The sequence below is a fragment of the Megalopta genalis genome, chromosome 1 (assembly GCF_051020955.1).
Source record: "Megalopta genalis isolate 19385.01 chromosome 1, iyMegGena1_principal, whole genome shotgun sequence".
Classification (NCBI taxonomy): Eukaryota; Metazoa; Arthropoda; class Insecta; order Hymenoptera; family Halictidae; genus Megalopta; species Megalopta genalis.
The window spans coordinates 43,442,628-43,469,829 of NC_135013.1; the positions used below are offsets into that span (position 1 = coordinate 43,442,628).

Consider the following 27,202-nt stretch of genomic DNA (forward strand, 5'->3'; position numbering starts at 1 on the left):
GGTTGTGGCACATCACTTTTATAGATCCTGAACATATAAATTTAATCGTGTACTGATACTTCGCCATCATTTTACCTGCCAATCTAACCGCAACGCGAAAGGAAAGAAAGGTATTAATCGACTAAAGCCAATCTATCCATTGAAATCCCCAGGTATTACCGACCGTCTTGCGTCCTCGACGCCCGTCCGCTCTGTCATCACCACTCTCATCGGCGAATTGATCACTCGAAGAGCTGCGACTACACGAGAAGCACGCCCGAATCGAGCATGGACGTCCAACACTTTGGTCTGCCCATACTTAGCGTAAGCGAGCCAAGCCCGCCGGACGAGAACGACCGCGTGGACGAATATTTGTAGGACATGCTTGCCGAGGACTTCCTCAAGGAGCTCCTCGTGTGACCACGCATGATCACTCTACTATACTTCGCGCGACCCGAAACGTCGAGTATACGCCGTTTCTTGGTAAACTCAAAGCAAACCTACCGATCGTGCGCCGACAAGCTGATTGCGAGACTTTCGTAATTACGATCGCTAGTTCGGGGACGGATTTTCGATTCGATCGTCCACTTGAAATCGATTATGTTCCGATCGGACAGTAAGAAACGCGACGTTTCATGTCAATTTTAAAGACAGTTTTAACTCGATCGTACACTGACGAACTGGATGAACCGACTTGGCCGCGAGGCCCTAACCGATTTACTATTCGACGACGATCAGTAAATTCTTTTGCTGCGATGCAGCATCGATTGTCGTTAATTATCCTTCATATCGTGTGTATCGTCTCGATGCGAAATTCCTTACTATTAATCGGTACGAAACAATCTCGAACAGTAAAATTTTTACTTATTATTGTTGTAATTGTCACAGTCGAATGCCGAGGGGCGAAGGGGAACATTCTTCCGTAATGATCAATCAGACCTATTTGAACATCAAGAAAATTGAATAGTTGACGGAAATTAGGAAGACGCAATGATCGCGTTTCAGTTCAAAGTATTCGGAAGCCTTCGATCTAAGTATTCAGTGCTTTGAAAGAATTCAGTTACATTACAGATTGAAATGTATTTTTCTTACAGAAAGACTTTCTTATGTGTAGAATGTACAAAGTATTACAGATATTTTCGAAGTAATATGCGAACAAAATAAATCTTCGTACGCCAGAAAAGTATTTTAACCGTTGCGGTTTTCTAGACAAAGTCTATTATAGTAGTCGAGCGAGAGTCTAAATAGTTGAATAGTAAAAACTAAGCAATAGATTAGTTAATTAAAGTCTAAATAGTAAACGTTACCGATCATTTATACTAACAAATTAAATGTATCGTACTATATTATTTTACTAGGTATTTAAAATCAATCTCATATATTCGATAATTAAAAAAAGCATACGATTTCTAATCCGTATTTAGTTTCGGATAATTAAAGAAAAACAAATTGTGGGTGTAAAGCAACACAAGTGATAACGACACAATTTTATTAACGTATACGTTGGAAAAATTATTTTCTTAGTGAAAGTAAATTTACAGTACAATATACCAGAAGAAAATCATAAGTTTCCATTTCTAACGTAACAGCATTGACATGATTTTACGATGATCCAGTAGTGTATGAAACACGTGATATAAAAAATTTGATGATTAAATAATTACCACAGTTTATAAATAGACTACGGATTTTGTGTATTTACGAAAAGAAGGAATAGGTGCAGTCAAGAACAGTGGTTACTGAAAAATAGTTAAATGATTCCAATACATCATTTTGAATTAATTACAGTTATTAAAGAAAGGTAGAAGCTCTGAGGAACTCCTGTTTTTTGTAACAAATGCGGAACATTTTTATTTTGCATAAAGATCCGCAGTTTACTTGTAAACCACAGCTAAAATCAAACTAAAATTATCGATGTTTACAAAAAAAATTTCATAAAATCAGGCTTATATACAGTTGATTTATAATACGTCATTGAGAGCTGGATACAGTGGAACATTTCTCAGTAAAAGTCTATCGGCTGTTGAATGAATTATTTACAAGTTTCTCCGCATACTAATCGAACGATAAATTAATGAAAAATTTAGAGAGTTTCGTTAAAAAATCTATTATATATTCTATTTACAATTAAAGAACATTCTAATGAACATTTAAAAACAATTTACTTCAATGATACAACTTCTCCCAGTAATCTTGTAATTTCGTAATAGATATTCCAAACTCCGAAAAATCCTGCGAAAAACTGATTTAACAGGAGTTTTTGAAACCACCCTGCATACTTTATATATTAAAAATATCTCGCGTACCTTACTTTACCGAAACGAAGCTTTATTGTTCGTTTTAAATAGAACATATAGCATCAATAGGGGGAAGTTAATAACATATGGAAACTTGATTATTAAAAAATACTCTTTAATCGTACGAATGCTTTGAGAATGTGAGAGCAGCAAATTCTTTAACACTAAACCTACCAAGCACTAATAATAATAAGGATAAGAATAAGATTAAGAATAATAATAATAAAATAATAATAATGATAATAATAGTAGTAGTAATGGTAATAATAATAATAGTAATAATAATAATAAAGGCATTTATTGAATCATTTCTACTGAAAGTATCTTCATAATTTCAATAATTGCGAATTAAATTGATTACGAAACGCGATCATTTGATCAGCAGTAGTAGGTTTAGTGGTAAACCGATACAAATCCGGAATCTGCTGCTATTGATGAAAATGATTTCGAAGTCGATAATGTAACTATTTCTTTTCCTTGCATTCAAGATTTTATTCGGAGGCATTCAAATATTTTTACAGTCCAGTGTTGCATTGTACATAGAAGAAGCTCAAGAATGATCCATAATGTTGCTTCAGTCGATTATGGCTTCCTCTTTTTAATACGATTCTCATCCAGATAGAGCGATAACCGTAATTGCAATTTCAAATTGGTGTACGTAAACGTACGAACAAGATCATAATGATTCATCTTGTACAGAATGTCCCCTTACTTTACGTGTTGATGTTTACTTCGTCATAAAGTCTTTTTTATGAGCAAGTCAAATGCTGGAAGACGCAGACATGGTAGCCGGAGAGAATTTTGCCAGATTTCAAATCGAACGAGTGGGAGTAGGTCACGTGACGCGACGGCCTTCGTTGACTCGTACTGTGCAGCAAGCGCCACGTGACTCAACCCCACCCCTTCGATCTGAAATCTGGTTTAACTTTATGGCTACCATGGACACAGGTATCTAAAGTTTACGGGGACGATAATAATATCGAAGAATAATCAATGTTCTCTCTTTATTACAGCAAACATTTATAACCTTTGCAGAGAGTGCATACGTGCTTTGTTATTGTCACAGGAGAATCTGTTTTTACGTAATCGGCATATTTACGGTGAATTCACTACTACAAAAGAGATTCCATTTTTCTTGCGAAACGATAACCGTCTTTCTAATCACCATTTTGAATACTCAGCGGACAAATGAAAATTGTTGAAAGCAAGACGACGAAAAGGAGAAGCCATATCTCTACTAAACGACACACACACACACACACACACATACACAGACGCGCGCGCGCGCGCGCATTGGACCGAATGTGTACCGATGAAAAATTATAATGAACGACGTGCTACGATCGAATTTCATCGTGTATTGTCAATTGCACTGATAATTAGTATACAAACGCTCCAGTCTAACGAAAGCTCTCCGAACGTCCCGTGGCCCTGTGCAACTCAAAAGGTTGATCCGTACGTTTAATCGATGTTTATTCCAAGTTATACCGTTCTACAACGTAATGGATGTTTCGTGTGAATACATAAGGATCGTATTATATGTCGCCGTACGATGTTCTGTGTCCTCTCTTTTTTGTCGTTCAATCTTCCGTATTTCATTGTTCACTGGCACAGTGTAAAAAAGAAGAGGTGGACCGACTTTATCCCTATTCCTACGATCTTAAAGATTTACTTTTAACATAGTCGGTTAGGTGCTCTAAGAAATTTTCGTACCATCGATGAGAGTTTCTATCGTGTGTGCGGTATCCTCTACAGTAACGCTACCGAAGTAGTACCATACTTACAGAAATATAATTTTAAAAAGTAATGTATCGGTGAGCAACGATGGAAACATGAGCACCTCTCGCTGGAACTTATTAAAGTAAATTTTTAGAATCACAGAAATTTTGTGGTAGAGTAACCGTAGTTGATCCGCCCCTCCTTCTTACGCTTTTTGTCTTCTCTGGCAACCGACGTAAAATTATTCGACTGCGGTGCAACTCGCTAGGCTGCTGTACATTCACGGACGTCTTTCAAGTGAATCTACGATAACACCTAACCGATTCTAGATGTCATACTAATCGGATATTCTACGAAATCGCGCGTATCGATCACCTTGTGCAGGACGAATCATAGGACGTTTGACACTTTTCAATATTTCGTATAATAGAAAGAAGTGAATACATTTTGCACACCCTGCACATTGAACATATTCTCCCAACGAGCATACTGGATCTCAAATGTGTACGCTATACAATAAAGGAGTATGAGGCAAGTATTTAATTGATAGACGAAGCTTTGGATTGCGGTTCTGCATTCAAAATAAAAATTGTGGTGCAAGTTGATTGTAAGAAAAATAAGTCAGATGAAACTATCTTTCTTGTTTCAATAATTTTAATAAGTTATACACGATATGAAAATATTGTCAAAATCTAATATCTCTATAGTTTTGTTTTTAACCTGTTTATTTTTGTAAAAGATATATAAAATCAGGAATCTAATGACAGCGTATTGATAAGAAATTAAAGTTAGTTTGAAAAAATAGTTGATGTATCACTGTTTCTTAATTCTGTACTACATGGACGCTTCTCAACAAATCACACCAAAAATTCACAATAATTCACATTTTTTCAAATAAAAATTGTTGAACTGATGTTGTAGTGTAAATTGCCGCAATAAATAATAATAATTGAAATATATTTCCGTACGCAAAACGAACCGCATGCTTGTTAGTCGTTTATTTTTCTTCTGAATTTTCTAAAAATAGAGTCACGTTATATTATGAGCATTTTCTCTTTTCCGTACATTTCGTAATTCTTCGGAAAATAGCATATCATGTTACGAGTCCAATTCAATCCTTTAATTTCAAGCATGTGTTCATTCTAATGATCATTCAAACGAAAAAAATAATAGTGATTTGAAAAGAAGACTATGAGTAAGTATATGTGCAACAGTATTTTTTTTAATATTTAAATCTCATATGAGATTTATTAAGATATTGAGAGAATATTTAGTGTACAGTAAAAATGTTGGATACAAATATAAAACAACACAACCTAAAACGAAATAACGTAACGTAAAAAGAACTAATAAAATTGTCAATATTTCTGCTATCATGATTGTTACAATCTTTGCATCACAGTATATACCAAAATGGCTTATTGGTATATTTACCAGAATGATTTATAAAAATTACGTTTCTAATGGCATATCGATGTCAGTCACAGTTAAATGGCTGATTATTCTCTACAATCTTCAGATTGTAACAACAAAATGCGTTTAGTTCCATTTTTGCTATTTTTCCAATTAAATCTACACTCCGAATTTAACGCATTTATGCCAGAAACGGGTAGATCAAATGCAAAATAATAAAAATATTTAAACGATTTGAAAATATTATCGTATTATTATGAGAAATAAATAAATGTCTGTGTAGTTTTTGCATCTTGTAATTAACGAAGACAATTTTTATTTTGCATGAACATCCGCAATCTGACTATAATATTGCCATCGAATTGCTGTGATGTGTACCATTAATAAACGAAATTATTGCAATTTGGTGTTTTCTGCCTTCGAGTGCATTTTTTAGTTGATTTGCAATTTTGTATTTGTTTTCAATGCGGTTGATAATTGGACATTCTGGAATGTCGCTAATAGCCTATAATGCTGATGCGGCTGTAAACTAACAAAAGAAAAAACAGTTCATTTTTAGATTTGTCACCTACACATAAAAAAAACTTGGAGCTTTTATTATGATCATTTCAAAGAAACACATTCAATTATAGAGTGTACAAAAAATGTACACACTCTCTACTCTTTAAACTGTACGAAATACTGAAATATATGAAACGTTTTATCATTTTAAGACGCGTGTTTCATGTTGCGTTAGCTTTTGAAATTAGTTTCCTCTGAATCATTCGAGTGACGTGTGTTACGTGACCCGATGGACTGCAGATTTTCATGTAAATAGAACAGACGAAGATCTCGAGAAGAATAAAAACAAAGTTCTTATTTCAACGAGAAAATAATTTCCGACAACCTGCTAAAAATTTGACGCAGCGAATTTAACTGTGTGTCGCTTCTGTTTTGCGATTCTTGGCAGCAATGAGCATTGAGTTCCGCATAAAAATCCGCAGTCTGTTTATTATGCAGGTGCTGAGACCGTGTATCGTTACTAACAGTGCCATGCAGAAATGACTAAAACTAAATAGAGCGCGAAACGCGAACCGGGTTTATCAGAAACGCAGACAATTTGATAGAGCACGCGAACGGTGTGAGTATAGTGAGATCGTGTTGCGCGTCCACGGTGAATACGAGCAAAAATTTCTCTATGTATACGTTTCTGCGGATAGGAGACAAAATTTCGAAAGAGGCGCCGGCCGTAAACAACGCTGACAATGAACGACAGACAATGTACATAAAGATACGAGGGGAATATTATGAAAGAATATATTTTTTAGTTTATTGAAAGTGTATAAGATAGTAGAAGACGAAGGATACGCTCCATTCTCTGGATAATGAAGTGGAGTACAGGTGTGCGTGTAGATCGTTCGAACATGAAGTCGTCTTATAGAAATCTTCATGACTAATTATTATTATTATTATTATTACTATTATTATTATTAAATTACTTTGCGATTTTATTCACACTCAAACGTTATAGTCAAATCGATACGTCCGTTAGTAAACGCCGTGACTCTTGGTTTTCCTTTAATTCGAACAAAATGATTTGTGACGTCGGTCTCGAAAACTGACGCCATCAACACTTCGATTATGACACTGCAATTAACTAAGCAAAAAATTGCAGTTAACGTTCGTCTAAGAGAAATTTGGAATTATATGTTGACACTCGGACAGTGGAGCTTGGATCAATTTTGACCCGGTCTTTCACACTAAACCTACCACGGTCAAACGACCGGTTTCCCAATTTTACAATTATACACGTATAGATTGACTAAACATTATTGGAGCAAGTACTGTAATAAAAACTGTACAAAATCTAAATAGCTCGGTAGGTTTAGTGTTAAATATTGTTGTTTGACTATTCAGTTTCCGAAGGAATACCTTAAAACATCTATTGAGGTAAAAATTCCTAAAAACATTTATGTCAAGACAATGTCGGTTACATTTTTGTAAAAAAGCTCCGCCGTTCGAGTATTAATTCCACGTGTCCCCTGCGAAGTAGGACACCTCATATTTGCAGTTGTATAGTTTAAGAAAACTGTTACTATCAGTGCTCAAACACAAGGATCGACCAAAGTCAATATTACGCATCGTGTCACACGACATGGTGGCGACTTCGAATAAATTCTTATGCGAATCGTTTGTCCTTCCGTTTGATAAAGTTTAAGCAACGACTTAACGAAAGAATGCTTCGCGAGCGTAAGTTTTAAGTGTACACGCAAATTCCGAAATCTTCGTTTCCGAATACCAATAGTTACAATTCGAGAAATTTTGATAAATTCTTAAGTTTGGGAATATTTTTTCGTAAACGCTTGAACAATTTATTTGAAACAATTCATTGTAATGTTAATCGAATTGGATCGATATCGTTATGAATTGCAAATGATCGCAATTATATAATGCGTCTTGAAAATGTTGTAAACTATTGAAAGGGATGATTCCTGGGGTGATTTGAAGTAGCTTTTCCCTTAACGAAAATGTTCTTGATGCTTCCGTTAACGAGTTATTGTCGAAAAACACGAGCCAATCAGAAAGTGAGTACAAATGGCGCGTTCCCGCGCAACCAGTGCGTACTTGTACTCGGTCTGTGATTGGTTCGTGTTTTTCGTTAATAACTCATTGACGAAGCCACGGAAAACATTTCCGCTAAGGAAAAAGTTACTTCAAATCACCTAAGGAATCCTTGACCGAACCCTTCTAAAACACTTTGTATGATTACGTATCAACTGCAATAGTTTCATAGTTCAATGTTCTTTCATCGCTGCTAAAACGATTCGAGAAATCATAATCCCTTGTAACAAGTATATACCGAGCAGTTGAGCTTCTGCAAAATGTCAAGCTCTAATTTCTTCGTTTTGGTTTGCAGGAATGAAGAGAAAGTTCGGAATTCGCTATATCATTATCATTTGTCGGGACTCATTATTACGTGGGAACAATAGATTGTGAAATATGTGCGACAGATTCAAGTGCTTGCCAAAATTGTCTCGAGCATCGAAAATCGAGAGCTTGTCAACTAGTTCTGTAATGAAATCTTCTTCACGCATTTGATTCTAAGCCACTCATCGCGCGACACGTTTCTGGACCAAGCAGAATGAGAAACCAGGGGCCATAATTTCATCGTCCCAATATTCAGGTTTAACTGTAGCAACCTGTTTATATTAGAAATATGTACACGCTATCTATGATATAATTTGCAGGGTGCCCTAGACGTACGTTGAAATATTTTAAGGCGTCGTAATTGAACTTAAAACGATTTCTTATAATATTCTTTCTTATCCGTTTCTGCATTTTGCAGTAGTAACGTCCGATCATTTCTTCTTTAACTATGGTAGTACATTAAGTGATCCAAATTACGTCAAAATTTATGAATTGGAAGAAATTGTTTCGTTTAATAAATTAATTTCCTGATCAATTTATTAAAATTTATATATTACGTATACAAATAAATGATCAAAAATTTTGCCGATATTTAAGATCTATTTTAAAAAAGAAGTAGAACAAACGTTTTATTCACATTAATCATCATTAGTTTCTTTAACTTTAAGCTATCTTTTATGCTAATGGCGAATTCCATTTCGAAAAAAATCTATCTCTTCGGACATAAAGAAATCATCCAGTCATTTCTGTATTTCATCACTGATTCACCACTGATTCGAAGTGCACATTAGACAAAGCATGCTGCATCGACCAAAACAGATAAAAGTCGAAAGGAGCAATCTCCGATGAATATGCCGGGTGCATATAACGTCCAATCAAGACTCAATAGGACCTCTTTTGTACCAGAAGCAACGTGTGGTATTATGTTGTCATGCAGCAATTTCACACGACGGCGGTTTTCTTTACCTGTATGCGATCGTTTTCGTTCCAATTCTTGACTTAATCGGATTAGTACGCGATTCGAAATAGTTCGTCGCATTACGCTCAACTGCTTTGCAAGCAATTTTAACGTATCTGATGAATCCTCAGCTAGTAGTCTCTCCAATTCATCGTTGCCCCATTTCCGTGGGCCTCCGGAGCCTCGTTTGTTAATTAGACCGAAATCACTGCATTTAACCCAAAATGCATATACGCACATCATAAGAAACAACGCTTTCACCGTGAAAGTGTCGAATCGAAATACATGCCTTGTTAGCATTTTTTTTCCTTGCTGATATACGTAAAGAATATAGTGTCGGATATGCACTTTATATTTTGTCATTATTGTTTTTATATTATTGTTTGTCTAACCACCTAAGAAAAATTGGATTATTTATTTGTACACATAATAGGTATTTTAGCTGCTCGAAGAAACAGTGTACAGTGGTTTCCGAAGCGGTAATTTGTGTTTTCCAGGTCGCCTGATACCAAATTGAAAAATAAAAATTCAATTTCGAAATGGCGACTTCAGTGTGTACATAACCTAAAATGTGATTTATAACGTCTTTGTTTTTAACGTAAAGCAAGGTATTATGATAGATTTTTATTAAATAGACATGTAACATCATATTTTCATGTTCTAAAAAATTGGCACGAAAAAAAACGAGAAAAGGTACGTACCATTTGAACATCATACTTATGATTCATCTTCTTATCAAAATATACATAGAATTCAAAACTGCAGAAAACTTAGCTTAAAAGTTATGTGTACATGTTAACAATAGTGCAAACTTTCATATAAATGGAGTCCAATATTTATCATTTTCAATCGACATTTTATGTTTTTTCAACGTTCAAATTGGTAAAAACATAACATTTTCTCTTCCCGAGTTAAAAGGTTCTTATGCAATGCATAAATAACTGGAATGTAGTTGTTGACATGTGTAAAAATCTATTAGGTACTTTGCATTTGGTACTCTGTAGAGAATAATAAAAATAATTAATTTCAATTTCAATTTGACAATTTTCTCTTTATAACGTTATACCGAAGTTATCCGAAAGAACTAATGTTATGGATTTTGAAGCTTGAATAGGTTTTCGCTTCAAAGAAAAACAAAATTTTTGTTAACATAAAATTAGACTTTTTGCCATGAATTACCGATTCCCAGGCGTCTGTGCAGTGGCTGCCTTTAAAACACTCCGATGATAAGAATTAATATAAAAAATAATATATTCGATATTATATAGTAAATTATAAAAGTTTATTTTAAGACTGAAGTTTTTCATTGAATGGTAGCAACATTTAAATCGATAATAAATTGGATGTCTAGGATTGGGAACGTTTTTCTGCGGAGGCAAGTAAACCGGTATTATACTAATCCCCTCTTAGTATACGAATTTTCTCTTCAATCAATATTGACAAAATAATCCCCATCGATTCCTGAAACTCCTCTCACCTACTTGTCTCAGTAGTATTTATTCACTGTTTTCGTACTTAATGGTGGCTATAATCAATAAACTCTCTGCATTTTCAACTTATTAGAATGATTAAAGGGGAAAAGGCATCCTTAATTAACTCATATTTCTTACAATCAATTTAGACAATTTTTATTTTGCATAATGCTCCTTAATAACTCAGATGAAGTTTGTTATTAAAATTCGGGTATTTCGATGCGTATTTATACATGGTTTTACATATATTAATTTGGCATAACTTGTATAAAAATCCAAGAATTTTAAGGAAACTGTCCCATAACGAGTTATCGGATTAGGTTCTAATAAAAACTTCTGAGTCTCCAAGTTTTAAAGTAAAATATTTGCTGAACATTACGAGTTAATCTAAAAAACATATCATAGTATTTGCTTTACAAGCGCATTACTGAAGAACTATTGCACAGTGCTCTGACTACTACTATAAACACTACGCGTGTTTATTAACACCGTACTATTGAAATTCATGAACAGGATATCTCGAAACCACTCTGAATCGATTTAATTTAAAATCTAAAAGCAATGAAGATCTTTTCTCGTTCTTTCTCAGTTTTCAGTTTACACATAAAAAGCAAGAGATTCTTCAAACGAAAGCAGATATTTTAATTCTCAACTATTGCTACTGCACTGCAAATTGATTTTTCAAAGTTTGGCCTATTCGATTCTGATCAATGTAATTTTCTTTCATTTTCGACGTTTCTACGTGGACAAATTTATTTAAAACAATCTCTAGACATGCTATATATACGCTATAATTGCTTTTTCAAGACAGATCTACTGGTATTTATTATATTATCATAAACAAATTCAGGATGAATTGAAGGATGGAACTATTTATATTATGTTTTAGAAGGATTATTGCTATTTTAGCTTGGTTGGATCGAATCTTACGAACCGTCTGCACTACGATTTCTTTCACAGCTATGTTGATAAGCAAATCTTTCTAATCACTAATCTCCCTACTAGAACAAAACAATTTTTGTTTTGTTTCGTATGTTTTCATTTACTTTGAATCCTAAATTTTGATACCACAAGAATCAAATTTTGTTTCGATTTGAAAGAAATGGATAACATTCGTTTCTATGTATAAAATCTTCATCACAGGTTTAACTCGATGTTACAGTGCAAGGGGTTGAAGCTACTATAATACAGTAAATTCACCAAAATTGTCCCTCAGCTTGCACACAAAAATGGACAATTTAAGAAAATGAGGCTCGAATAATCATATCTCCTGTTCCGAAATTGTCCATTTTTGTTTACAAACCAAGGGATAATTGGAGAGAATTTACCGTAGACAGTCCAGAAGTTAATCAGTGTAAATCGACTCGTCTTTCAAAATGAGTTACGCAATGTAAACATATCTATATCATAGGATTTTTCGGTCGATAAATCGATATAGTCGATTTCTTCATAAATAAACAGTAGATAACAGCACTTATATTAACCACGGAATGATTAAACAAAACTTTTCACAGGAAATTGTTTTTTCTGAAAAAAGAACATTTTTCTTTTGTTTTTCTTCTGGTTATGTTCATTTGTGTGTTATGTTATAATAAAAATTGAGCTTTTCATTATTAGTAACGTTGTTGTTTTTTATACAGCTAATTTCCAAAATCCTTATTTATTTCAATTTTTACATAGATTTTATTATGGCTATTATATCTATGACTATTATATCTATGACATAGATTTTACTAAAATCCATTTGGAATGATTAAGCAAGATGTTCTCCTATAAATGTAAAACATTAATGTTACAAGTACTAATGCAATGTTTAAACAAATAGTGAATCTTAACAATTTTAAGTAATTTTGAAGTTTGGATCACTATTACTGCAAAATACAGACAGATAGGTCACAGTATTATAGGATATGTTTCGTTTTAATTGGGCTCTCCTATTACCTTGCAACGTAATTCAATTATATACTCGAGATTCCTTGTAAATGTTCATGTATATATTACATACAGAATGGATCATTAAGAGCAGACCGCACTAATACCTTTCGTTAAGTTCATGTTATTAAAGTGTGTATTGCTAGGATCATACGACATGATAACAAATTTTGCTATTAACGTTGTTCCTAATTTTTCTAATAGAAATCGAGTGAAATTTTAATAGTAATTCTATCTCATAATTGTTGGAAGTAAGAATGAATGAAACGCTCATGAATACATTCATATATTCCTCTAATTATCAATGAAAGCTAGACGTGAATTGAATTTAAATCATTTGACTTTATGTGGTTTAAATGGTCCGAAAAAATCGAATGTTGGCATCTTAATTTACTGTTCACATTAATGAAACAATTTTGGAAATACTGTTCGCAATGACACTACATACGAAAATATAAATCAGGAGGAAAAAAATTACATGTCGTATTTGTCCCTTTGAAGCTACTGATGTATGTATATGTGTGTGGTATACTCTTTTAATAACATAAACTCAATGGGAAATTTTAAGGTAGTGTCTGTTTCTTAGTGGAACTCCCTGAATATAGACTTATTGAAAGAAAACCTCTTTAGTTTTAGACTGAATGTTTCAGTTTCTATTATATAATACTTCGATAAATCTCGTTTACATGAAAAGTCTGCGATCACAAACAGTTTCGCAATTATCATTCCATTTGATAAGGAACGATACAATACACTCAAATTTCGGGGACCAAATAAGTATAAAAGAACAGCTGGAAATTAACAGTAGCCTCACTCCAAAATATTTTCATACCATTCTAGAGAAATCGTCTCTCTAATATTTTGCTGGATAACATAATAATGCTGCAAACAGTATCGGCTCGGTGAAATTGGTTACTCTTTTCGTTTTTGCTTTTATTTATCGTTGCGCGATCTTGCCTAGACAACAAATCTTATTAATTCAACTTCGAGATGCTTGTAAGTATACTACCACGTGTGAAATGCGTATTACATGCAACGTACGACATAAGTGACGTGGCTGCAGCTATGTTCGAATGAAACTACTATCTTAGTCGCCGTAGTTTTAATAGCAACTTTCGGCCACTTATGCCTACTCTGAGAATTGCATTAATAATCGAAACGTTCACAATCAAACGAGAAGTTGCTTCCTTGACTATTCCGATGCGATCCAAGTTGCAAAATTGTGCAATTTTTTGCAGCCTCGTGTTGGTCAAAGTAGACCTCGGCTATTTGAAATGAATATAAGAAATAATTACTTAAAATAACTCGTTTCGAACCATTATTTGAAAATAAAAATAATATCAACACATTTGAAGTCATATTTCAAATATGACAATAGAAATAGTCCTCAAAATAATATGCAACAAAAGGAATTTATTTCAAGAAACTTCTACATCAAAATTTGCTTTAAGCAAAATTCTTTCGTCATAAAGATATAATCCTTGAAATAATATGCAACAAAAAAATTTTACTTTAAGAAATTTTTATAACTATTTCTTCAAAAGATTCATCCTTGAAAGTTTTTTGCCTGGGTCGTATTATTATAAAATAATTGTTACACTTCTGCGATATGTAGAAGAAGAATATTATTCTTTAGAAAAATGTTTCTTGTTATCACATAATCATTTAATGTAATAAAATCAGTTCTTTTTCTTAATTAGGATGTTAGTATAAATCTGACTAAGAACTCAGAATTATATCGCCATATAGTTTTTAAGAAGAATTTCACAGTTATCTCAAATAATTATTTCAAATAATTCAAAATTGAAATAACATTACTTCAAATATTATTTCAAATATTATTTCAAATAACATTCTTTTGAAAGTAATCACAGACATGGAAATAATTATGAAATAACATAACGTATATATATATATATTATTTCAATTAACGTTCTTTTAAAAGTGATCACAGGCATGGAAATAATTATGAAATAACAACATATTATCTAAAATATTATTTCAATTAATGTTCTTTTAAAAATGATCACAGGCATGGAAATAATTCTGAAATAACATAACATGTTATCTAAAATATTATTTCAATTAATGTTCTTTTAAAAGTGATCACAGGCATGGAAATGATTATGAAATAAAGTAATATGTTATTTGAAATAATAATTTAAATGATGTAATTTCAAATGTACCCAGGTCTGTGTTTGTTTAAGCGACAACACAAGATCGTAATGCAGGATTATGCACTTAATGCGAGATCCGTGAATATGAGGAACAAGCAGAAATGTCAACAACGCGACACGTACCGCGTACACATGTATGCACAAGATTTGTTAGGTTCAAGATGGTTCAGAGTGGCAGATCTTGTCGTAAAAAGTAGGTTTCGCAGAAAGGTCTTCGATACCAAGTCTGTGCGTGCTATTGTAGAATTTATGGCGTGGTTGAACATGCTGGCTGCCACGCGAAAGCTCATAAAAGTCGCACGAAATCAGAACAGCTACTTCATCGCTATGCGAATAGAAAAGGCAAAATTTATGGCAGCCATTTTATCATGGAAGCTTCTTATAACCTCGCTGTTCCTGACAAAGCTTGATTTACTTAACACATTGACTGGTACACCGATACTGCGGGATTTTATACATTCGTGGTAAAATACAAAAAGATTTATGTGTGCCAATAAAAATTAATAATATTTTGGTTCCATTTTCATCATTAAGAATCTTTGAAATAGTTTCTCTTATACTAGTCTTTATAAAATTAAGAATGAAAATGCAGATTTACGAAATTAAAATGAATCATTTCTAACTATACAAATAGAAAAGATTTATTACACCAATTACTTTTGAAAGGTTATACCTTCTACATTCTATTATTTAATAATATATGTATATGCAGTTTTTTAATAGTTCTTTTAAAATTGAAAATCTTAAAAAATTGTTCGAAAGCTACTGCAACTTTCTTCATATTTCAATAAATCATTTTGATCTATAATAATGTAACAACCTAAAATAAATAAAGTATTTGATAAATATACGTCTGTCATAGCAGTCAAAGTGTTAGCACATTGTAACTAAATGACATTATTTTTTTATCAGAACTAGAAACTAGATAACTAAATTTGGAATTAATGAACAAGTCTTTCTGTTGTCTTGAATACGAAATGAAGTTTCTGCTATATAGGGTGGGGCATTTGAAATGAGACACCTCAATAACTCGCTTGTTTTTGACAATAGAAAAAAGGTGTCAAACAAAAAGTCAAACTCGTTTTTTTAAATGGGATGACCTAATTTTTTGTCCACATTCTGATAGAGCCTTTCAACACGAATACAATAACCACTAAGTGAAGATCATTCAATATCACAACATATGAACTACAATGAAAAACAAATACTGGTATCTCTATCTACGAATCCTAATACTAATTAATCCTTTAACTAAATTGCAACTTTGCATTAACATTCGGTTTTCAAAAATGCATTATACAAATATAGGTAAAGTAGATGTGATTTTCATTTACGGCAAATGTCATAAAGTTATAAGGGTAGCAATTTGCCGGTCGTGTTAGATCTTTATTGTCAATGTTTACACAGATTGAAAAAATGTTTCATGAAGCGGGAAATGTAGCAAACAAAACACCCAATCGAGTTAAAACAGCAGTTAATGAGGCGAATGCGATAAATATTTTAGCCGCTGTAGAACAACATCCAAACTTGACCACGACAAAAGAATTTATTTTTCATTGTAGTTCATATGTTGTGACCTTCAACGATCTTCATTTAGTGGTCATTGTATTCTTATTGTAAGGTCTATCAGAATGTAAATAAAAAATTAGATCATCCTATTTAAAAAAACAAGTTTGACCTTCATATGTCCACCACGTCTGTATCTGTAAAAATATTATTGGCATCCAATGATGTGCCCCTCGAAATCAAACAACTTTTGTCCGACAATTTTCTTTCTATTGTCAATAAAAAAAAGAGAATTATTCAGGTATCTCGTTTCAAATGTCCCACCCTGTATAATATGACGCGACATTTTTGATATGTGCATGCGCTATACATCGGATAATAACGTGGATCAAGTTGTCACCGGAAAATTTTGCGGAAAGCTCGCCAACGAAACGTGTTTCTGTGACTCGGCGAGCATATGAAAAATGTCGTTGCATGAATACAGTGATAGTAGTACGTGTCACGGTGCATCTGGAACACGCTTGTTTCCGCGAACACGTTTCCAAAGTTAAGTGGATGTCTCAGTATGCATTTACAAGCATCCGCAAAAACGTTTCTGTTGAAATATATTGCACTAAAAGTAACGTCTGACGAAAGCCACGAAGACGCGTCTATTGAAATCTTTAGTATAACATGTACACGAATCATTTAATAATTCCAAAAAAGTATTCGGTAACTTCGGAAAAGTATTCAATAACTTCGAAAAGGTATTCGATAACTTCGAAAAAGTATTCAATAACTTCGAAAAAGTATTGAATAATTTCGAAAAATTATTCAATAATTTCAAAAAAGTATTCAATAATTTCCTACGGAAACATTTCTATCATTTCGGCAACTATAAACTCAAAAATATGGAACGGGTTGTTTTGACCTGTTCGCTAGTGTTAAGTAACGCTGGTTTATGGACACGCGCCGTAAAGTGGGAATAGGGAAAGATGCGATCGCAACCGAAACTATTTTATTAATGAATAATGTATAATACTGTAATTAATACCGTGCAATGTGTTATAGTGTAATAGGTAACGGTAAGATAATGTAACAAATACGAAGCTTACTATTTAATGAACCTCGGAAATACGGTAACAGAAAAAGGGTAAAGAAGAGCAACGATTTGAACAGAAAATTAGTTCGACCGTTCCGAACAGAACGGAGACGTGTGATTGATCGGAGATACGTCTTATTTCCACTTCGCGTTCGCAATCACATTTCAATTCTATATTATACGCAGGTTTATTGCTGGAACACTCCCTGGAAATCACGGATTCGGCACGCGAGGTCAGGACAAGCTTTGCACCTTTCCCCACTCCCTAACATTTCTGATACCGCGTACCGGTGTCAGAGTTCGCAATTACACGAATGAAATTTGATTTCGAATAAATTCTTCGAATAAAATTTTATTCGGCAAATACTTCGAATACACTTTGATTCGAGAAATATTGCGAATGAACTTTTCTGTAAAAATTGATTCGAAAAATACTTCGAATAAATTCTTCTTGTGAAGTGTTATTCGAAATATTCGGAGAATTTATCCGATATAATGCTTGAATGAAATTTTATTTGAAGAATTTGGTCGAAACGTTTGTCGAATAAAATTTTATTCGTAGAATGCATTCGAAACATTTTTCTCCCTCATTCAGTTCGGGCATCATCGGTCGAAAGGGGTGGAAAAAGGTACAAGACTTGAACTGGTCTCACTAACAATTTCTTCGTTGCAAGTCTACTACGAATACTGTCGCACGTATTAATCGGACCTAAGTATATATATATATATATATATGACTAGTACATGGTGTACGTGTCTATAGGAAACACATAGTAGTATCTACGAATTAAAATCGATAACGTAACCTTAGCTCTTACGATCATTGCGATTCTCGTAAGTACTTACATTCTCATTGATGTGGCGCGAGCCTCGGCTCTCGTCTATGTTCCTTTTCGAACATTTGGATAAATATTCATTAACAACGCGTTACGACACTATTGACTCGGACCGCGAACAATCTCTTCAACTTTATTGTATTGTAACTAAGACATGAGGCAGTCCGACGCTGATTGATTTACCTGCTCGACGGAGAAGACATCTTTTTTCCTGTGTCAATCAGCACACATGTTTGAAAATATTGACCGATGGATTGATCGATGGATTGATTGAATTAACAACTTAAATGTTTCTTTAAGTAATTGAGTGATTAATGCGAATAGAAGGATTTCAACCAACGTTTCAAAAATATGTTAAATAACTTAATAGTTCTAATTGCCGTTAATATCTTAAGTGTCTACAAATTATATTGCGTACAAATATTTTATTTAACTTTATAATTTATTTAAATTATATTTTCGGGCAATATAATTTATTTAAATTACATTTGTAGACAATATAATTTATTTCAATTATATTTGGGGACAATATAAGTTATTTGTAGACGAACAAAGCTTCGAAAAAAAAGAAGAAGGTCGAACAAAATTGAATAACATATCACTAGACTGCGGATCTTTGTACAAAATAAATATATTCTGTATCAATTGTAACTGATAGATATCAGATGTACATTTAATTTTTCCTTTAATAATTTTAAGAAATCAACAATTGTGTACATCGGCACTATTCAATTGTTTTAATTTGCCCACTGTTTCAAATTGTACCCACTTGTTTTTGACATAAATGCATAAAGTCCGCAGTCTACATATCACTCTTTGGGAGTGGATCATACATTATATTCTTATACGAGTAAACGTGAAATTTAATACAATGGTACCTCGATTATCCGAACATACGATTCGTATGCAAATAAATCAATTTAAAATATAATCATATTTAATACTACAGTAAATTCTTCATAATTAACCCTCAGCTTATACACAGAAATGGATAATTTGGAAAGTTTCCATTTCTGCATTCAAGCTGAGGGTCAATTAGGGAGAATTTACTACACAGTAATACGATAAATATACATTTATCGGCAGTTTTCTAATAACCATTTTACGGTCGAAGATCATCAGTTTAAAATTTATTTATTTAAAAATTGTTAATAATCCACTAAATTGTTTGGATATTTCAACAGCAAACTCCACAGAAATTTTTTTTATCTATAGTATCTCAATTATATATACATGACTTATTGCAGTCTTATACATAGGACACATTGAACCTATTGGATTGTACCCTAATTACATCTGTAACGATGTTTTAATTATAATAATTTATAGAAGCTTAAAAATTATTTTGTAGAATGATATAGCTATTTTTAATGCACAGTCGCCATATATATACAGGGTGCCCCAAAATTATGGTATTTCCGGGAAATGAGGATTTCTTGAGATTATTTGAAATAACTTTTTCCTTACCGAAAATGCAATCCGCGGCTTCGTTTACGAGTTATTAACGAAAAACGGTGACCAATGGGAGACGAGCTTGACTGGCATATTGCAGCCGCACCAATGAGCGGACGAAGACCAGTTCCGTTCATTGGCTCGGCCGCCTCGCGCCATCTAATCTCACCTCTCATTGATCAGTGTTTTTCGTTAATAACTCGTAAACGAAATAGGGGATTGCATTTTTTGCTAAGGAAAAAGTTATTTCAAATGACTTCAAGAACCCCTCATTTCTTGGAAGTACTATAATTTTGGGACACCTTGTATATATACATATTGCCGTATATTCGAAAAAAATGTTGAGTTACTAGTAGGTACGGCACAGTTATTAAAAATTCTACTAATAAACTATTGGTGAATAAAGTGCAAATATAATTTATTATAAAAGTCATTAATGATTCAATCCAGAAATGTAACTAAACAACTATTCTAAGATCAAAACATCAATGTCCCTCAGATTAATTGACATAACCGAGGTTCCATGTGTCTCTGAAATGTTGAAATAAACGTGTGATATTTATCGATATACATTCTTCTAATTATCAGGAATTAGTAGGTATAATAATCATTGGTCGTAGCAAACTGAAAATAAAAGAACAATTCGAACTCGAAGAAAATTCTATTATTGCTCATAAGCGTAATCTAAAAATGATTATTAAAATCTTCGTGATTAATTATTTAAGAACTGTCGAGCAGGCAATTAGCCAATGCGTGTAAAAGTTTTGAAGTGGCGTCCAACGGTCAACGAAGCTTATACATATATGTGTGTATGTATGCATGTATGTATCTACAAGTACTCCCTATACTCGTTCGTAAAGCGTAGCAGAAAATTTTGATCGATAGGCTAATATGCGATAATGTTAATCTGATTCTGAAATGTACAGATACGTCGAATCTCTGTGACAGAACGCACGGAAATGAGTTGTACTGTTAACAATCAGCAACATAAGACTCATGCTGTAATCCATTTACGGGCAATCCAAGAATCTTGTTCAATTGATCGCTTCCGTTCAATTAATTCGCAACAACAACGAATCAGCAGCGGGCAACGATGTACAAATTCGTTTTCATGTCAAACTAAAATATGATCGGAGTTACCCTTTCGAATGGTTATTAATTATTAGTCGATTGGTAAGCAGTGGTATTGTGTTGGACATAGGAATTGTGCGACGTTTTCGAAATTATATAGGGTCACCAAATTGCTAGCAAATTATTATTATATTGTTTTTGTTCTTTATTTAACCCCTTACACTACGATTTCTATCAGAGCTACGTTGACTAACACTTCTTCGTCCCTAACACTAGGTTTACAGAGCACTAAAATTAGCTATTTTTTGTTGTTTCATAATAATACTTATTCAGATATTCATTCAGATTTTTAATAATTTCTATAATAATATACACTTGTCGATAGAAGTTAAGAAAAATATGAGTTAAAAAAAGAAAAAAGTTAAGAAAAAGATGCATATTCTTCGGTGTAGTAAACCTTCTTAACATAGGATAAAAATTTGTATCGTGTCAACGGAAATTTCTAATTCTTTTTTATACTTCTTTAATTTTTGTATTTTTATTTTATTTTGTATTTTTTATTCCGTTTTTTTTTTTAATTTTCTTTTACTTTCATTTTTTCGCCGCATGCACTAAATAAAATAATATTACAATATAAACAATATGTTTCACTATGATATGTACTTTTAATTTTATAAGAGATATAATTGTTAAAATATCAAATTTTCTTAACTTTTGTCGGTAATTGTATGTCCACTGAAACAAAATTGATTAAATATTCATAAATGTATCTTTACAATTGCACCAATGGCAAATTAAAAAATTTGAAACGTATCAAAATGAAGCGTTTCATAAACCTAATAAAACGTGACAACTTCTGATTCTTGCATGTCTTCATTTATTTTTATCACTAAATTTTGATGGCAGGAGAATACAATTTTGTTTCAACTTAGAAGAAATTGAATTACATTCATGTTTAGTATTTCATGAATGTGATTTTCGTTACGAGTTTGACTCATTATTGTAGTGAAAGGAGTTAATAATGGTTACTTTCAGTATATAAATATTATAAATAATCGGTGTTTACCTATTCGATGAAATCGAGTTTGCGTAAGAAATGAGGAAGAATTCGTGAAACGTGCTTCAAAAGAATATTATACAATGTAGTATAGTTGACGTTAATATTTGCGAAGGACAAAAAAAAGTAATGAACGATTACTTTAATTTAGAGGATTTATGAATAAACCATTGGTACGCCTTATACCATTCTTTCATTGCAACAGTTGACACGATATCACGCGAAAAAATGTCCAATCCTTGTACAACGAAAATATATATTGTAAACTCTATATATAAAGATTAATATCGAGAGAATTGTAAATAATCAGCAGACGTTCGATAGGTTATAAAAAGAAAAAAAATAGATGGCAGCATGAGACTTGTAACAGGATCAAGATATATTTAATTACCCGCAATCTTGAATAATCATAGCTTTAACGAAGAGACCAAATATAGTTTATATTCTCTGAGAATGGGACAGTCTTAAGGAAGATGGAATTCTGTAATTTTTTGCGAGAAACAATACCACAGGCGTGTTTCAATGCGAACGTAGTATTTTTCTATATAAATATGTATACTCTGATGATCATGAAGTAGATCAGTGCTGTATTAAACAATCGTTTGATCCACGATGCTCGTAATAAGTTGTGCAATCCCTATATTTATTATCCGCAAACTCGCGTAGAAATTTAGCGAGAGGAGAAAGCATATAATAATGTTGCAGGATATCGAATACTTATAAACAACGCATGTTTCAATAAATGAAACGTGTATCGGAACGTTGCCTAACATTCGACAAATTAGCGTCTCCTTATTTGACTCGAACAAACGCGAACAAATGTTAAGTTCTCAAAAGTTTTGTCGTTCCTCTGAGGTGTCAATAAATGTAGTCTGTTAGTCATTTTTCAATAAAATTATGTTTCTCAACTGACAATTCTTTGCCTATTAATCAACTGATATTTCAACCTAACGAATCAGTTAAATATTTTATTTTATTTTGTAGAAAAATGTTTATTTTTCATATCTTCATTATTTTACACACTACTTACACTTACCGAAAAAAGTTAAAAAGCTTTAACATTTCAATAAAATTTGATACTTTAATAAATGTACGTCTTATTAAAATAAAAGTTTTATGTAGATATAACCTCGATATAATCTTGACATAACCTTAACAAATAAAAAAAAAATAAAAACAAAACAAGATTTTAAGTGAAAAATAAATAAAAAAAATAAAAATACAAAAATAAAATGAATATTTTCATTGACACAATATAAATTATCTTATATTAAGAAGGTTTGCTATAGCTAATAATATGCATCTGTGTGAAATGTTTTTTAACCTTATTTTATCAATAACAGTAAATATAAAATACAGTGGACTGTTTACCTGGAATTAGATTAACATATATTTTTGCACTTTTTATTTGAGATCTATTCAAAAAATTATTCTTCGAATTGGTCTTTGATCGAAGCGTCCCTTATTATTTGATAAATCCTGTTTCGATAAATATTGTAATGATTTGTTTAATAATACGTACATAAAAATCTGGGAGAATATGAATAAATTTATGTGAACATCAATTTCTAGTAGTGTTATTTATATCCTCATCATTTTTTCAATTTCAGGTTCCGATTGATATTTCTTCACGCTTTTTTATGTCGCTGCTATTTAACGGTATAATTAGCATTTTCACTGTGAAGCTCAAAATTTTTTAATTCACTGACAATGCAAAAATATCGTTGAGTTTTATATTTAAAAAATTAAAGAATACCCGTCAATTAACACCTTCGGTAAGGATACAGTGAGTAAATATTTTTCAACGAAACAATTAGTATATCTATATTCCATGAGGGCTAGATAAATTATTTTAGAAATTAGTGAATGAACTGTTTCGTAGTTTTAAAAGAACAGCAAAAATCATATTATTTTTAGTGTTCCAAACTGAATTTCTCTTCAAAAGTTGAAAGTGCGAAATAATATAAATATTTTGCCAAGATGATAATAATTTTTAACACAACGTGTTTAACAACATACGGGTTCCTTAATGGCACAGTTATGTTTGGCGAGAAAAACAGTTTATAGAGAAAGCAAGCGCATAAAGAACTCCTAATTAGTAACCATCGTGTAATTTGAAAACGAAGTTGTCATTTCTTAAAAGTTCGCAGAAAATTTTGCAGCTACATTTCTTGATCGTACAGTTTTTCCTATTAATAGACATACCTATCACTTTACATAAAATAGTATAAATTGTTGTTCATGACACCGCGAAATGATTTAATTTATTAAAATTAATGGAGTTCAAAATACGGCGAGAAATGAATTAAGTACGCATACATAACTCTGCTATTTACGTATCTTAACAGAAAGCTGAAAAAGGTAAAATTACACAGAAAATATGCTCTGTTGCCAGAAGATAATGAATCTTTATATAGAAAATACCTCATTAAACATTGCATAAGTGGACAAAAATTACCATTATATTATTTATGTTAAAACTCCGATTCTTTGTATAATTCACTGTAATAAGAGTGATAACGCATTTAAAAATTTTAACAAATTAGCAGTCTATGTACTGTCGTGCTACATGAAATATGCAAAATGGCAAAATGTTATTCAAATGTTTCTCTACGGAATTCAAGAGATTTCCGAGATGTCATTTCAACATTCCAGACATCGTTACGAAAACACTGCTGAAACGTTTAAAGCATAAACAGGGTATTATTGCGTAAAGTTACCAGTATATCCTAGGAATATATTTTAATGGAATCTTATGAAAATTCATTTATTTGTAAAAGAACATCAACACACATCAAAGTTTTACTCCTATCTAAAATCAATTATAATTACAAGTTTCTAATATAAAAATCAACTATAATATAAATTTCTATTAAAAATCTATTACAACTTAAATTTCTTTATGTGCATTCAAAAGGCGTAATTATTCTCTAAATTATTATAAATCATTAGAAACGAAACATAGAATACAAAATATTTGCTTCTCGCAACAAGAAAATAACACATAGGTGTCCATGACAACACAAAAATTTTCGTTCAATGTCTAAGGACGCTGTTCGCAAACAAGAACATAAATAATTTTCCAGACTATACAAAATATCGTTTTATTAGAATTTCAAGAAGTTATTTAGATAACTAGCAAACCGGACTTATTTTTTAGAATTCATTTCAACTTTTCATCTTATTTTACTTGTAATGTAAGTTTAAATAAATGAAGGAATTTATTTAATCATTTCTTAAGAAAGAATCTTCCGAATTTCAACAATTCGAAAATAAAGAATATTAACAAAACTAAATGTGGTTATACAAGAATAAGTAATCGGCAATTAGTAAATGTATATTATGTATCGACTGCTGGTGACCTAACCGATGCAAATGGAGCTCATTACCAGTTACCGGTAACTAACCTGACGAGGAACGTGTGTAAGCACTCGTTAGGCTAGTCCTTATTTTTCTATTAGAATCGTACAATTATTACTTTCACTTTAATAATACACACAACTAGCCCTGCACAGATGCGCAAATAAAAAAAAAACAATAAGGTAAATCAGTATGATGACAATAGAGAATGAAATCATAAATATGACAAAACAAATCGAATTCAATTTGAAATTAGTTGAATAGTTATTTAGTTGCTTGAATCTAAAGAAAGGAAAACTATTACTTTCTTATATTTTAATCTATATTTAATCTAATTTGTATAAATTAGCTCTTACCACTACTTCTTAGATTCTGATAGATTTTATAACCACATTGAATAATAAATACGTTTTTGTTACTGATTGCTTCACCAAAATTTATCACATAACTGTCATTTTTGATCTCAATAAATATGTATTATGCATAAAATACATTTTTATGCTTACGATAAAAGGATTTTATTCAAATCTGTAATATATTTTCATCTAAAATATCTATTACAATCGAGCTTTGGGGTCTCTTTTACTGACATTTCCTCCGTATCATGGAATTTCCACTTCGTGTCACTCGCTTATCACCACCACGACCGGTGAGTTAGCAACTAAAGAAAAGACTGCACAATGGTGCTGTAAAGCACCCCACCGATCATTTTTGTTCGTCGAAATTGGAACAATCTTTATCCCAGATTCGATACCATAAGAATAACGTTGAGAATTGAAGGTCTTTATTTTTTTTCAACTTTTGTTCGGACTATAAAAATAATTTGCTGTATTTTATTCTTTTTAACAAATCACAGAATGTATATATTTTAAAGTGAACAAGTGCATTGCCTATAAATGATAATGTTTTGAATTTGTTCTTAAAGTGTTGAGATTGGCCATTGTCATTAAAGGAACAAATCGAGATTTCGTAATATTGTACAGTATTTTAATAGATTATAGGTTTCAAACAATTAACGAACCTAAGAATTCAATTCTTTAACGTAGTATCTCCAGCTTAAGTGCAACAAACAGAAGCTAAATAAAAATTTATTTTCATTTTTAACACTTTTAATAATCTGAAAATAATCTAGCAGCATTGTTGTTTGTCTCCTGTATTTATTGTTTTGTATCTCACTTACTCACTTTTATCACAAACGCATAGAACTCGCAGTCTAATTATGGCAAAGCATTAGAATAATTTGAAAATCAGTATAAAATTGTAAATACAAATTGTTATGTTATTACATCTGCATCAAGCATATGAATAATTATATTGCTAGACCTTTAGGTTGTATGATCGAATACTTTTTGCCAAGACATAAATTTCGTACGAATGAAACACCACATAATTCATTTTATAACACGAGTTAGGGTGGAATCTAAAAATAAGTCAAACAATTATACATACTAGCCTGTTTTTCTAGATATCATATATCTGAAGCAACTTGTGCGCTTTACATCTCGATTTGAGGAAACAAAAATTTGTTACAAAATTATGTCGAAATAGAAATAGCATACAAATAGAAATTTCAATGCTCGGATATTAATTCGGAAAGAATTTTTTGCACCATAGACAATATGGACAGCACAACGTACGTACATGTAAATTTTTGTTTTTAACAATAACAGCAAAATGTGTTTAGCAAGATCATTGAACGTTGAAAATAGAAAGGGCGTTGCGGCCGAGTACCCGATGAAGGACAAGCGACGGCGCTTGCATGACATTGACATTAGCTTGAAATATCGATCAAAACTGAACTAAACTCTGAAAGAAATTGCTACTCAGGAAGAAAGTGATGCTAATGTACTCGTAGGTACGCTACTCGAAATTCTCGGGTCTTTATGCAACATAAACATTGTCTACCTCAATTGCACCAAACTGAAGTAAAATAGAAACATGTTCCATAAGCTGAAAATAATATGATAATGTTTTTAAATTCTTCT

General features: G+C 32.1%; 1 protein-coding gene across 18 annotated transcripts in view; it reads left to right on the forward strand.

Moving 5' to 3' along the window:
- LOC117219502 (uncharacterized) overlaps positions 1–22,772 on the forward strand; it is a 326,730-nt gene extending 303,958 nt beyond the window's left edge. For all 18 annotated transcript variants that reach the window (XM_033469869.2, XM_033469946.2, XM_033469142.2 and 15 more), the window contains one exon: positions 153–22,772. In XM_033469869.2, coding sequence (XP_033325760.2) covers positions 153–357 — 205 coding nt within the window. In that variant the 3' untranslated portion in view covers positions 358–22,772. The remainder of the gene's footprint in view (positions 1–152) is intronic.
- Positions 22,773–27,202: the final 4,430 nt, after the last annotated feature.